Below are 12729 nucleotides of genomic sequence, written 5' to 3'. Positions count from 1 at the left end.
GAGAGGGGGAGACTGGAGGCTGGGACAGCACTGGGGAGGCTGTTGAAAGACTCAAGTGAACAGGTAGAGGGCCCTGGACCAAGGTCAAGGTGGTCCAACTGAAAGAGAGGAAGGGCTGTGTTCAAGAGCTCCCATCAGGTTGTGTCATAGGGTGCTATGTGGCTGACCTGGTGAGTACAAACTTCTTTTCAAGAGGCAACAAATTTCAGCCTCTATTCCTCCTCTCCAGTGTGATTTACTAAGAAAATTCAATAGTCTCTGACTGGGCTTTACTGAGGAAAGGTAACAACAGAAGAGGCTAGCCCACCGCAGTCTCTGGGACCTCATTAGGGGGAATTGGAAGTGCAGTCAGAGATGATGGAGAACATAGATTCCCGTCTCCTCATTCTGTGTTTCCCTGCTGGAAAAGTCCGCTGCCGGCTTGACCGCTTGTGGTGATTCATTCGATTCCATTCCATACGATGAACATCTGATTTTCTAAGACCTTCAGCTTCATTTCACTGAACATAAGCCGTTCAAGGATCTTGTCCTGGAGGGCAAAGCAGGTGTGCAGCCTTTCCACTTCTTTTGTGTTCAGGCAGTTGCTCTTGGGTTTGGCCTCACAAGTCTTTGTCTTCTCTTCCTAAACTCCCCATCACCACGAAAAGAGGAAATGTTGGTTAATAGTGATAATCCTTTCCCATGTCAGCTGAGTTACAATCATCTCAATCAATTTCATGACCAGCATCTAAGGAGAGCCTCTTTGCCACATCTTGTGGGTGAGAGAATGGGGCCCAGTGAGGGAAGGTCCCTTTCTCAGCATCACCCAGCCTGCATGAAAGCCCCCAAACTCCCAGGATGCAGAGCTGCCTTTGGTTCACAGGAATAAGTGAAACGGCCGGCTAATCTGCACCCACCGAGGACTTAAAACCCTTAACCCAAATATATGTGTCTCCAGAGCTTGTGCTTTTCTCAACATGCCTCTCTGAGAGTTTAGTCAGGCCTCATAAAATCTCCAAGTCTCAGTGGTCTCATGAAATGCTCTTATCTCTGTCATCTTTATCTGCTCCCTCCCCCACCACTGCATGCAGTTGGTAAGGACACAATTTTTTTTTTTAGCATTCAGCTACAAATTCCTAGTCTTTAAAACCATTTAAGAACTAAATATTTCAGACATGCAAAAAAAGTAAATATTACAACAAATACCCATGATCCCTAAATTATCACAACGGTAACTGAAGTCCTCTGTGGATTCTGCTCCTAGAGTGTTCCCCTCCCTCCCTGAACCTTATCTCAACTGCAATCCTGAATGTGGTATTTATTTTTTCCATGCATTTCTTTACACCACTTTATACCAGTTCTAAGTGGGAGGCTATTTTGCCCTCCCCTGGGGACATTTGGCAATGTCTGGAGAAATATTTGGTTGCCACAATAGGGGTGAGGAGTGCTATTGGAATCTTGTGGGTAGAGGCTAGGGATGCTGCCAAAAATCCAGCATTGCACAGGACAGTCTCTCATCACAAAGACTTATCCAGCCCCAAATGTCAATGGTGCAGAGGCTGAGAAATCCTGCCTTAATGTACTTTCACTATACATCGGCATCCATAAACTAGGCAGGATATTGTTTTGCATGTTTTTTAACTTTACATAAAAGATGTCATAATCTAGGTACATTTCTGCTGTCTTCATCATTCAGTTTTAGAGATTTATCTACGTTATACATGTTTTTAAATTTAACCATTTTAATTTTTCCCACTTTAAAGCACTTGTTACTGTTGTCAAACCATGTTGTCATCAAACATGAAATAGAAGAGTCTGGGATGGGCCCTATTCTTCAGCTGAGGCGACTGAAACTTTGTGAAGGAAGTGCTTTGTCCTCTATCACCCAAGAGGGAGCTGCAGAGCAAGGTCTTAGACCAGAGTCGGATTCCTTAGTCTTGCCGCATTGTCCTGACACTTTCTCTGTCTTCCCACCCCCCAATCTATCTGCGACTATCCCATCACTCTCAGCTGAAGCTAAGGTCCCTCTTGCTCACCTGCTGGGGCTCTGGGGGTGTGGGCTTGAGTTCATACTTGACCAGCCAGTTGCTAAGCAACAGCAGAAGTAATAGGAACCCAAACAAGGCTGGCTTATAGTTGATCAGCCAAGCCATCAGTGCTCCTATGGTGCCTGAGGAAGCAAGTGTCCCGTGGAGATTCCTAAAAAGAGACATTAGCTCCCCCAGCATTGTGGCTTGGAAGCACCCAGGCCCCAAGGCCCTGCCTGTCTCCCATCTAGGACAATTGCCCTCCATGACAGGAGTCATGGCTGCCCCCTCCTCTGAGTCATAACCGGCCCCCACCCCCAGCTGCCACATAACAATAATATTAACTACTCCTAGGTCTTAAGCAGCCACTATGTGCCAGACTTTGACAGGCAGTTCACAAGCATCATCTCATGACATTCTCACAACAGCCAAATGATGTAGGCTTTCATGATACCTCAGTCATTCAACAATACTTCTGGGCCTAGTCGCTGGGGATAAAATGGCCAGCAGTACAGAGCCTCTACCCTTGTAGAGAGGGAGACAGCAAAGAAAAATTATCCAAAACTTGGAAATAAGGCAAAAAGATTTCTGCAAGCTCTTTCACAGTCATATTAGGATATTGTCTAACTGGCCCACTTGTTTGTCACCTGATGCTTTAGGGGAATGAAATTTTATTGGGTTTAATATTTAATATTGATTAGGGTCCTGACTCTGTAAAGTCAGATGGAAAAGTTGCTCCAATTTCACTTGGGTATACGCCAAAAATTGAAAGCAGGGTCTTGAAGAGATACTTGTACACCCACATTCATAGCAGTATTATTCACAATAGCCAAAAGGTGGAAGCAACCCCAAAATCCATCAGCAGATAAATGGATAAGCGAAATGTTGTATATACATACAGTGGGATTAGCCTTAAAAAGGAAGGAAATTCTGCCACGTTACAACATGGATGAACTTTGACGACATTATGCTAAGTGAAATAAGCAAAAAGCAAAAGCTATTTGATTCACTTATATGAGCTATCTAGTGCGGTCAAATTTATAGAGACAGAAAGTAGAATGGTGGTTGGCAAGGGCTGGGAGCAGAGGGGAATGATGAGTTGTTGTCTAGTGGGTACAGAGTTTTACAAGATGAAAAGGGTTCTTTTTTTTTTTTTTTTTTTTCTCCTGTGACGCGGGCCTCTCACTGTTGTGGCCTCTCCCATTGCGGAGCACAGGCTCCAGACGCGCAGGCTCAGCGGCCATGGCTCATGGGCCCAGCTGCTCTGCAGCATGTGGGATCTTCCCGGACTGGGGCACGAACCTGTGTCCCCTGCATCGGCAGGCGGACTCTCAGCCACTGCCCCACCAGGGAAGCCCCAAAAGGGGTTCTTGAGATTGTTTGCAGAACCATGTGAACGGACTTAACACTAGTGAACTGTACACTTAAAAACGGTTAAGATGGTAAATTTTATTCTATATGAATTTTACTACAATTTAAAAAATTAATTTAAAGTGAATTAAATTTTTTAATGAATTAGTTATTTCTGGGAAAAAAATGGGTAAGTTGCAAATGATTTTTGTTTGCAAATAGATGCAAATGAATTCTGTCTGACAGAAAAGATAACCTCAAAGTTTACAGTTTTATGGCCTTGTAGGACATGATTTTTTTTCTTACTCAGCTTTGCAGTCTTATTCCAGCATTCTGTGTTCCACTGACCAGTGACTATATTATCAGTTTCTCATATTTTCCTTTGACCCATCTTTATCATCCTGCTGTTCTCTCAAGAACGAGTTAAGGGACTTCCTTGGTAGTGCAGTAGTTAAGAATCCACCTGGCAATGCAGGGGACACGGGTTCGATCCCTGGTCCGGGAAGATCCCACATGCCGTGGAGCAACTAAGCCCATGCACCACAACTACTGAGCCTGCTCTCTAGAGCCCACAAGCCACAACTCCTGAGCCCACGTGCCAAAACTGCTGAAGCCCGGGTGCCTAGAGCCCGTGCTCTGCAACAAGAGAGGCCACTGCAATGAAGAGTAGCCCCTGCGCTGTAACTAGAGAAAGCCCGTGTGCAGCAACAACACTCAACGCAGCCAAAAATAAATCAATTAATTTTTTTTTAAAGTTAAAAAAACAAAGAATGAATTAAATAAATCTTTGACATGTGCTCACTATTTTGTATGGGAGTTCTTTATGTTCAAATGTAAATTTTAATGATTATATTATTCTAATATATTCAATTAGTTGTCACTTGTTGGGCCTTAGGAACCTGAGATAAACACTTTTTAAAAAAAATAAATTTATTTATCTATTTATTTTGGGCTGCCTTGGGTCTTCGTTGCTGCATGAGGGCTTTCTTTTTAGTGGTAGCGAGCAGACGAGGCTACTCTTCGTTGCGGTGCACAGGCCTCTCCTTAAGGCGGCTTCTCTTGTTGCAGAGCACAGGCTCTAGGCGTGCGGGCTTTAGTAGTTGTGGCACATGGGCTCAGCAGTTGTGGCTCGCGAGTTCTAGAGTGCAAGCCCAGTAGTTGTGGCATACGGGCTTAGTTGCTCCGCGGCATGTGGTATCTTCCCAGACCAGGGCTTGAACCCATGTCCCCTGCATTGGCAGGTGGATTCTTAACGACTTGCACCACCAGGGAAGCCCAACACTTTAAAGTTAAATCTTTGTACACATACTTAAACATTTCTCTAGAATGTTTTCCTGAAAGTGGAATTGCTGGGTCAAAGGATATGCATATTTTTTTAATCTAATTTTGAATTTTATCAAACTACTAAACATGCAAGCCAGTCAGATAGAACTACAGGGTTTAAAACAAACAAGTTTCCATCTCTTATCTCATCCCTTCCCACCCTCACATTCTACGACTCAAACAACCAATTTCAACTCTTTTAGTTATTTCTCCTGGTATTTTTCTTGATATATCTGAGTAGTATGCTTATACTGTTATTTCTGAATTTCTCAATTTTGAAATTATATATTCTTTTCATGATGGAATCTGGGCATTTAGGTCCAATGTAGAACCACCTCCATTCCCACTTTGTCCCCTCTTCTGTAAACCCCTCTCACCCCTCTCCTCCACAGACTTTCTCTTTCTTCCATTCTCCCCATATAATTCTATCCCTTTGGTTAAAACAATATTCATTGCTTATGTTATTATAGACATGTCAGTGTAGTTCACAGCTGAACCATGTGTTGTATTATGATTACACTTTCTTTCTGTTATAGCTTTTAGTTTTCCTGAACTTGTCTCTTTTTTTTCTGTTAGCTTAGTTTAAAAAAAAAATTCAACTTCTTTGATGTAAAATCGACATAAAATAAAATACACCTATTTTACGTGTGTAGTTCAATGAGTTTTGACTAATGTATACACGCCCCAGTCAAGACAGAAAACATTTCCATCACCCCCCAGCAAGTCCTTTCCTGCTCTTTTGAAGTCAACCCCCACCCTCATCCCCGGCAACCACTGATTGGATTCTATCACTAGAGATTAGTTTTACCAGTTCTTGAACTTCATGTATAAATGGAAGTATTTTTTGAGAATTATACTTTGAAGACACAAACTTGTAAAAAAGCGATTACAGCTCTGAGTTCTAGAGGAAATAAGCTTGAAGAACACAAGGCCTGTTCCAGTGTTGGGTCAGTGAAGGATTCCTGGAGGTATTAAAAGAATAAACCGCCACCACCATCAGCGACATTAGAAAGAATTAACCTGGAGTGGAAAGCCGTCATGTATGGGGGGATGGGAGCATAGGCGTGGGAGGAGGTGCGGGTGAGGAAGTGCAAATGGGGAGGAGGTCAGACAGAAGACAGAGCATGAACAAAGCCTCGGAGGCAATGGCAATCCCGTTTGGACTCATATCTGGATTTCCTAACTTTTGCCAATTTTATTACCTCGAAACTCATTTGCTCTCCAAGATTTCCCCAGTCGAAGCAGGACAATTATGAATAGTAAATACGATGATCTACCAGTTACATATCAGTGTTTTCCCCTGTAAACTCTTTGAGAGCAAGAATTTCATAATTAAACCTTTGTCACGTAGTAAGCATTAATAAATATTGGTTGAACTGACGAATGAGTAGGTGAATGAATGAATGAGTGAATGAACGAATGAATTTATGAATACACGCAAGTCCCTGGAGGAAATGGTTGCTCTCGGAGGTACAGTCTGGCCCAGAAGCCCTAGAATGGGGACCGTGCTGGGACCGACCCCGACGGCTAAGGAGACGCTCTAGGAAAGCTTCGTGCAATTTGCCATGGCGCCGCTCTAGCCTCGATGACGCCGCTCTATGGCAGCGGGGAGGGCGGGGCCGTGGGCGTCTCGGGCTTCATTGTTCGGGCGCGGCGGGAGCGCGCGGAGCGCGCTTAGCGCGTGCAGACGCGACGGCGGTTGGCAGCGAGGGTACTGTGTGAAGTGAAGCGAGGCGACTCCGGACTCACGGACCGACAGACCGAGAGGCCCTTACGGCCGTCCGCAGCCAGGCGGCCCGAGATGTTGTCTGGGAAGAAGGCAGCAGCCGCGGCGGCGGCGGCGGCAGCGGCGGCGGCGGCCGGGTCAGAGGCCGGTGCCGGGGCAGCGGGCGGCTCGGAGAACGGCTCTGAGGTGGCCGCGCCGCCCGCGGGCCTGTCCGGCCCTGCCGAAGCCGGGCCGGGGGCGGCCGGGGAGCGCACTCCCCGCAAGAAGGAGCCCCCGCGGGCCTCGCCCCCAGGGGGCCTGGCTGAGCCGCCGGGGTCCGCCGGGCCTCAAGCTGGGCCTGCCGTCGTGCCTGGGTCTGCGACCCCCATGGAAACGGGAATCGCAGAGACTCCGGAGGGGCGACGGACCAGTCGGCGCAAGCGGGCGAAGGTGAGGCCCGACCCCCCGCCCTAGAACCGCAGATCCCGATGCCAAGCTTCCCCGAGGTTGTCCAGCCCGCATTACCCCCCACCCCCGCGAGCCCCGGTCTTGGGCCTTGAGCCCCATGCCCCCCCCGACCTCCCCAGTCACCGACCTCCACCCACCTCTCCACTAGCTGGCCGGGTGAGGTGGGAGAAGGGAAGGTCTTTGCCTGTAGTGAATGCGTCTTCATGCCGGGACCGGGCAGTCCTGGGAAAGGGGGATCTCGGGGAGGGGTATTTACTCATTTACATCTCGTACACCTTTTTATTTTCTTGACTGAGAAAAATGGCTCCCTGACGTGGAGTTATGGTTGGCCTTGCTGGAGACATACATCATTTGTTTGTCCACAGATGTGTCTGGAAGCTGCTCAGCAATATTTATGTGTTTCGGCTGGGAGCACATTGAGGCTGTAGCGTGATGCTAAAGAAATTGCCTTAGCCTTGAAGACCGAAAAAAAGGAACTTTTTTTTTTGAGCCCTTTGCTGTGTGCTAGAGAGTTTTGCTCTTTGTCCTTTTATCCTATCAACGATCTTTTGATGTAGAGTTTTACAAATGAGGAAGCTGATAAAGAGGGTTAATATCAATTAGTCAAGGTGTAAATATACGGCAAGAAAAGGCTTTGTCATAGGACAGTATATACAGACTCACATCTCTGGGTGCCAGATGCTGTGTTCAAAGCATCACCAACTTTTTATTTTTGCTAAACACCAACTGGCAGGTTTTGCTAGCCCCCATTTCAGGAATGAGTAAGCTGAGGCATACAGTTTAAGCAACTTGCCCAGAGTTGCAAAACTAAGTAAGTGGTGGAACTGGAATGTAAGCTCTGCACTTACAATGTGATAAGGTATCATCAGCCTCTGAAACAAAGGACCACATGTGACACCAACAGTGAGCAGGACACTGGGGCAGTAGTAGGGCACAGACTTTAGACGTGGCCCTTTTCTGGAGATTTCATGGTACAGTTGAAAAAACTGGAAGTATATGTACGTATAATTTTAAGCAACTAAATATTTTAAATTATGTAATTTATGCATATTACAAGTTTTCTATCTCTATATAATTTAAGTGGATATACCAAGTCAGTGTGTATGAGGAGCTTCTTGAGTATTGCCCAGATTGAGAGCCTTCAGATTGAATTGCCCAGTTTTGAGAGATCTCTCTCCAAGAATACTTTGCTCCAAGTATAAAGGAGGGAAGTCTTTGTTGGGGGGGAGGGGTGGTTTAACCAACCCATAGGTTGGCAACTCCCAGTTCTCTGAAATGAAATAGAGGGCAGAAGCCCAACTGGGTTTTGATTTAACTATTTGGATAGAAAATTTGGCCAGAAACCAGATGATAAGATTTTTTTTTTTTTTTTAAGAGAATAAGGTGTCTCTTATTTATGCATGCATGCATACCTGCATGCTGGGTCTCTTAGTTGCTGCACACGGGCTCCTTAGTTGTGGCTTGCCAGCTGTTTAGTTGCAGCACACAGGCTCCTTAGTTGTGGCATGCAAACTCTTAGTTGAGGCATGCATGTGGGATCTAATTCCCTGAGCAGGGATCCAACCCAGGCCCCCTGCATTGGGAGCACGGAGTCTTAACCACTGTACCACCAGGGAAGTCCCTCAGATATTTTTTTAAAAAACAGGTTTATTGAGATAATTCACATACCATAAAATTTACCATTTTTGAGTATGTAATTCAGTGATTATTAGCATATTCACAAAGTTGTACAACCAGCACAATATCCTACAGTCAATTGTAGGATATTTTCATCACCCCCAAAAGACACCTGTACCATTAGCAGGCACTCTTCATTCGTCCTTGGCTCCAGCCCCTGGCATTCACTAATCTTTCTGTCACTGTGGATTTGCCTTTTTTGGACATTTTATGTAAATGGAACCATATAATATGTGGCCTTTTGTGTCTGGCTTTAGCATGTTTTCAAGGTTCATCCATGTTGTAGTACTTCCATTTAGTACCTGATAGCTCACTGGCCAAATAATATCCCAGTGTACAAATATACCACATTTTGTTTATCCATTCATCATTTTATAGACATCTCCACTTTTTGGCTATTGTGAATTATGCTGTTGTGAACATTTGTGTACAGTTTTTTGTGTGAACATGTTTTTGGTTCTCTTAGGTATGATACCTAGGAGTGGAGTTGCTGGGTGGTATGGTATCTCTAATTTATAGAGGAGCTGCCACACAGTTTTCCATAGCAGCCACATCATTTTACATTCCCACCAGCAATATTTCAGAGTTCCGATTTCTCTAATCTTATTGACAGTTGATAATGTCTTTTTATTATAGCCATCCTAGTGGGTGTGAAGTGGTATCTCATTGTGGTTTTAATATGTAGGCTAAAAGTGTTGAATTGAGTATCTTCTCTTGTCCTTATTGGCCATTTATATATCTTTTTTGGTGAAATGTCTATTCATAGCTTTGGCTCATCTTTAAATTGTGTTGTCTTTTTATTGTTGAGTAGTTAGAGTTCTGTATATACGGTGATTACAAAAGTTTTAGATTTTGATTTCCAGTTTATTTTTTCTTTTTTCCCTTTTGCTTCTAGTGTTCCATCTAAGAAACCATTGCCTAATCCAGTGTCATAAAGATTTACTCCTATGTTTACTTCTAAGAGTTCTATAGTTTTAGCTCTTGCATTTAGGTCTGTGATCATTTTGGAGTTAATTTTTGTACATGGCATTCTTTTGCATGTGTGTATCCACTTGTCCAGCACAACTTGAAGACTGTTCTCTCCCCTTTGAATGATAGACACCCTTGTTGATTGACCATAAATGTAAGGGTTTATTTTTCCACTCTCAATTCTATCCCATTGATCTATATTTCTGTTCTTATGCCAGTACCACACTGTCCTGATTACTGTAGCTTGGCAATATGTTTTGAAATCGGCAAGTGTGAGTTCTCCAGGTTTGTTGTTTTTCAAAATTGTTTTGGCTATTCTGTATCTCTTGCATTTCCATATAAATTTTAGGATCAGTTTATCAATTTTTGCAAAAAGACAGCTGAAATTCTGATTGGGATTGTGTTGAACCTAGATTAATTTGGGGCTTGCTATAAGACTTCTTTGTAATTCTCCTATGTTTAATTTTCCTTTGTGATTAGCTCTGAAACTCTCAAAAGAAAAATGGGTTACGTGTTTATTTGGTGAGCAACTAGGAAGTAAAGAACTGGGGAAGCTGACCTACGGATTCATAGCTAGTCTTGGGAACCAGAGGAAACAGACCTCAAGGGCTAGAGTATCCATAAAGGAGTAAAATGGAAGCTGAGTCCACTGTAGATAGACCTTGCTTCAAGACCTTGCCTCAAGAGTTTATGCAGGGGATATATCTATATTTTGTAGACTGGGAACTTATTCATTTTGGGGAGGGACACTGTTTTTTTGTTTGTTCTTTTTTTGGCCACACGGTGCATCATATGGTATCTTAGTTCCCCAACCAGGGATTGAACCCATGCCCCCTGCAGTGGAAGCAATAAGTCTTAACCACTGGAGTGCCAGGGAAGTCCCTGGGGGGAACCCTCTTTTTAAAAAAAATTATATATGCATAAACATGTATATAATTATATAAATAAGTAAATATATATATAATTATGTGATCAAAATTAGGTTCAGGGTATTGGAAGGAGTCCATGCAATTGAGGGTCCCTGAGGCTTAAGTTTCATTAGTTTCAGCATAAATTCACCTCTGAATGTCTGCTAACATGGCAAACTATTTAAGGTTTGAAATTGTTAAATTGGGCTGAGACGTTGGGAACACCACACAGCTTAAGGAATGGCGGTCTTGAGCTGGGCCTTGAAAAAGGACAGAATTTTTAAAAGTGTTCTGGAAAAGGATGGACTTCTGGAGTTAATTCATCCTCCTGTGATTCCTTTTCCTCAGAAAAATAAATCCTACCTTGTAACATTATTAGGATTAGATATAATGTAAATAAAATGCTTATTGCAGTGTGTGGCATAAGTAAGTAGGTACCCAGTGATTAAGTACTACTAGGGAAGAAAAGGAAGTGAAAAATGCTTGGAATATAATAGAAAGTGGTTTGAGAAGCAACAGGGAGTCCAGAGTGGACAACTGAATGTTGGGAACAATGGGCAAATGAATTTAATTGGAAATGAGATTCCTCTAGGAGCAAGATAAGTTGGAGGGATCAGTAGTGTAGTAGAGTTGTATCTAGGTTGTAGAGAGCCAAATACTAAATATGTGCTGTCCAGGATGGTAGCCACTAGCCACCTATGGCTATTGAGCACTTACCATGTGGCTAGTAGATTGAGGGAACTGAATTTTTAATTTTAATTTAATCCTAAATAGCCACATGGTAAGTGCTCAATAGCCACAGGTGGCTAGTGCTACCCTATTGGACGCACAGATACAGAACATTTCCATTATGTCAGAAAATTCTGTCAGACAGCATTGCACTAGATTATGAAGTTTAAGTGCTATGAGAATTTAGAGAAGGGAAAGATATATTTGTAAGTTTGGAAGACTTAGGGAGTAATTTGCAGAGGAGGTGGGCCTTGAGTTTTAGGCATTGGATTTACAGAAAAGGTGGGAGTAGCTTTTAGGGAGTTTAGGGATGATTTTGACTAGTGTGTTAGAAAATGATTAGAGGTAAATTTGACTCGTTAGAGCTAGAGAGTTTATATGGTGTTTTGACAGTTTGGGCATTCATTTGTTAAACTATCTGAAAATACAGTGTATTTGGACAATTAATCTGGCACTTGTACCCTAGGTGAATTACAAGGAAGAACTGTTAAAAAACTGGAGCTTCAAGGTGGTTGGGAAGTGAATGAATCACTGTAGCAAGGGTGTGGAAGAGATAGGAGAGGCTAGAGATATAAATTTGAGAGTCACGGGTGTACAGGTAAGAACAAGTACCCTACTGACTCATCTGCCTGTTGGGACACCTTTTTGTACTTGGTTATAAGTAGTTGTAGAACCTCTGAAGTCTCAGAGGATTTTACTTAGGGATAAAAGATTCCCAATCCTTTATGTTCATAGCATCCATTCTTTTTGTCAGGAGAATAATTTTTATTTTTTAGAATTTGTATAATTCTTTCAGATGGTTTTTAAACTTTTTCGTAAGTGGAGAAATCCTTTTTTACAAAATATAATTTTATGCACACTCCCAAAATAAAATACTACTTGCCTGTTTTATATGAAGTTTAAATTTATAACATTTATTTTAGTTGTCAGTCTTTGAGACAATGAGGCTGTTTTGGTAGAGCCAAATTTGGGAGTGGAGGTTAAGCATAATAGTTGCAGCCTCAATAATTTCTGTATTTTGTTTATGAAGTATTGTACTGATTGACAAGTAGTGGTATTGCAAAAGGTTGTTTCCTTTGTTTTTAGCTTGTCTTGCCATCTCAGGACACTCTCTCAGTTGAACAGAGATGGCAGAAGAAATTTTATTCTTCAGTCTACCCAAAATTGAGTTACCTAAGTAGTACAACTTCATGTGTTGGTGATCTCTAAAGGGTTATGGTTTGGTTTAACACATATGAGTACTCATGTTAAAAATACATTTTAAAATTAGTAAATGAAATCCCCCCAAAATCCAAGGGTTCTGTGGAACACAGTTCTTTTCCTGTTGTTGTTAAATACTACCTTAGATATTCTTACTCCTATCTCTAGGTATTTTTCTGATCTCATTTTTTTCTTGAAAGCTAAGAACTCTAGACCAGCCTCTTCCAAGTGTATTCCTTGTTAGTAGTTATTACATGAAAACATTGGATTAAACAATATTAAAAAAGATTGTTGGGCTTCCCGGGTGGTGCAGTGGTGGAGAATCTCCCTGCCAATGGGGGACACAGGGGTTCGATCCCTGGTCCGGGAAGATCCCACATGCCACAGAACAACT

The 12729-nt window shown here is 42.9% G+C and overlaps 2 protein-coding genes across 4 annotated transcripts in view; one reads left to right on the top strand and one right to left on the bottom strand.

The window, feature by feature from the left end:
- Positions 1-326: 326 nt before the first annotated feature.
- On the bottom strand, positions 327-2207 carry TEX46 (testis expressed 46). The gene is given in 3 exon segments (XM_007459309.1): positions 327-455; positions 458-529; positions 2016-2207. Coding segments are annotated over 3 exon segments (393 nt in total).
- Positions 2208-6326: 4119 nt separating this feature from the next.
- KDM1A (lysine demethylase 1A) overlaps positions 6327-12729 on the top strand; it is a 72847-nt gene continuing 66444 nt past the window's right edge. For 2 of the 3 annotated variants that reach the window (XM_007459193.1, XM_007459195.1), the window contains exon 1: positions 6327-6834. In XM_007459193.1, coding sequence (XP_007459255.1) covers positions 6481-6834 — 354 coding nt within the window. In that variant the 5' untranslated portion in view covers positions 6327-6480. The remainder of the gene's footprint in view (positions 6835-12729) is intronic. The other variant, XM_007459194.1, reaches the window with a different exon arrangement.

This window comes from Lipotes vexillifer, unplaced genomic scaffold (genome assembly GCF_000442215.2).
Source record: "Lipotes vexillifer unplaced genomic scaffold, Lipotes_vexillifer_v1.1 scaffold496, whole genome shotgun sequence".
Lineage (NCBI taxonomy): Eukaryota > Metazoa > Chordata > Mammalia > Artiodactyla > Lipotidae > Lipotes > Lipotes vexillifer.
The sequence above is the reverse complement of the archived record's forward strand: the minus strand, read 5'-3'. Positions and strand labels throughout refer to the sequence as shown.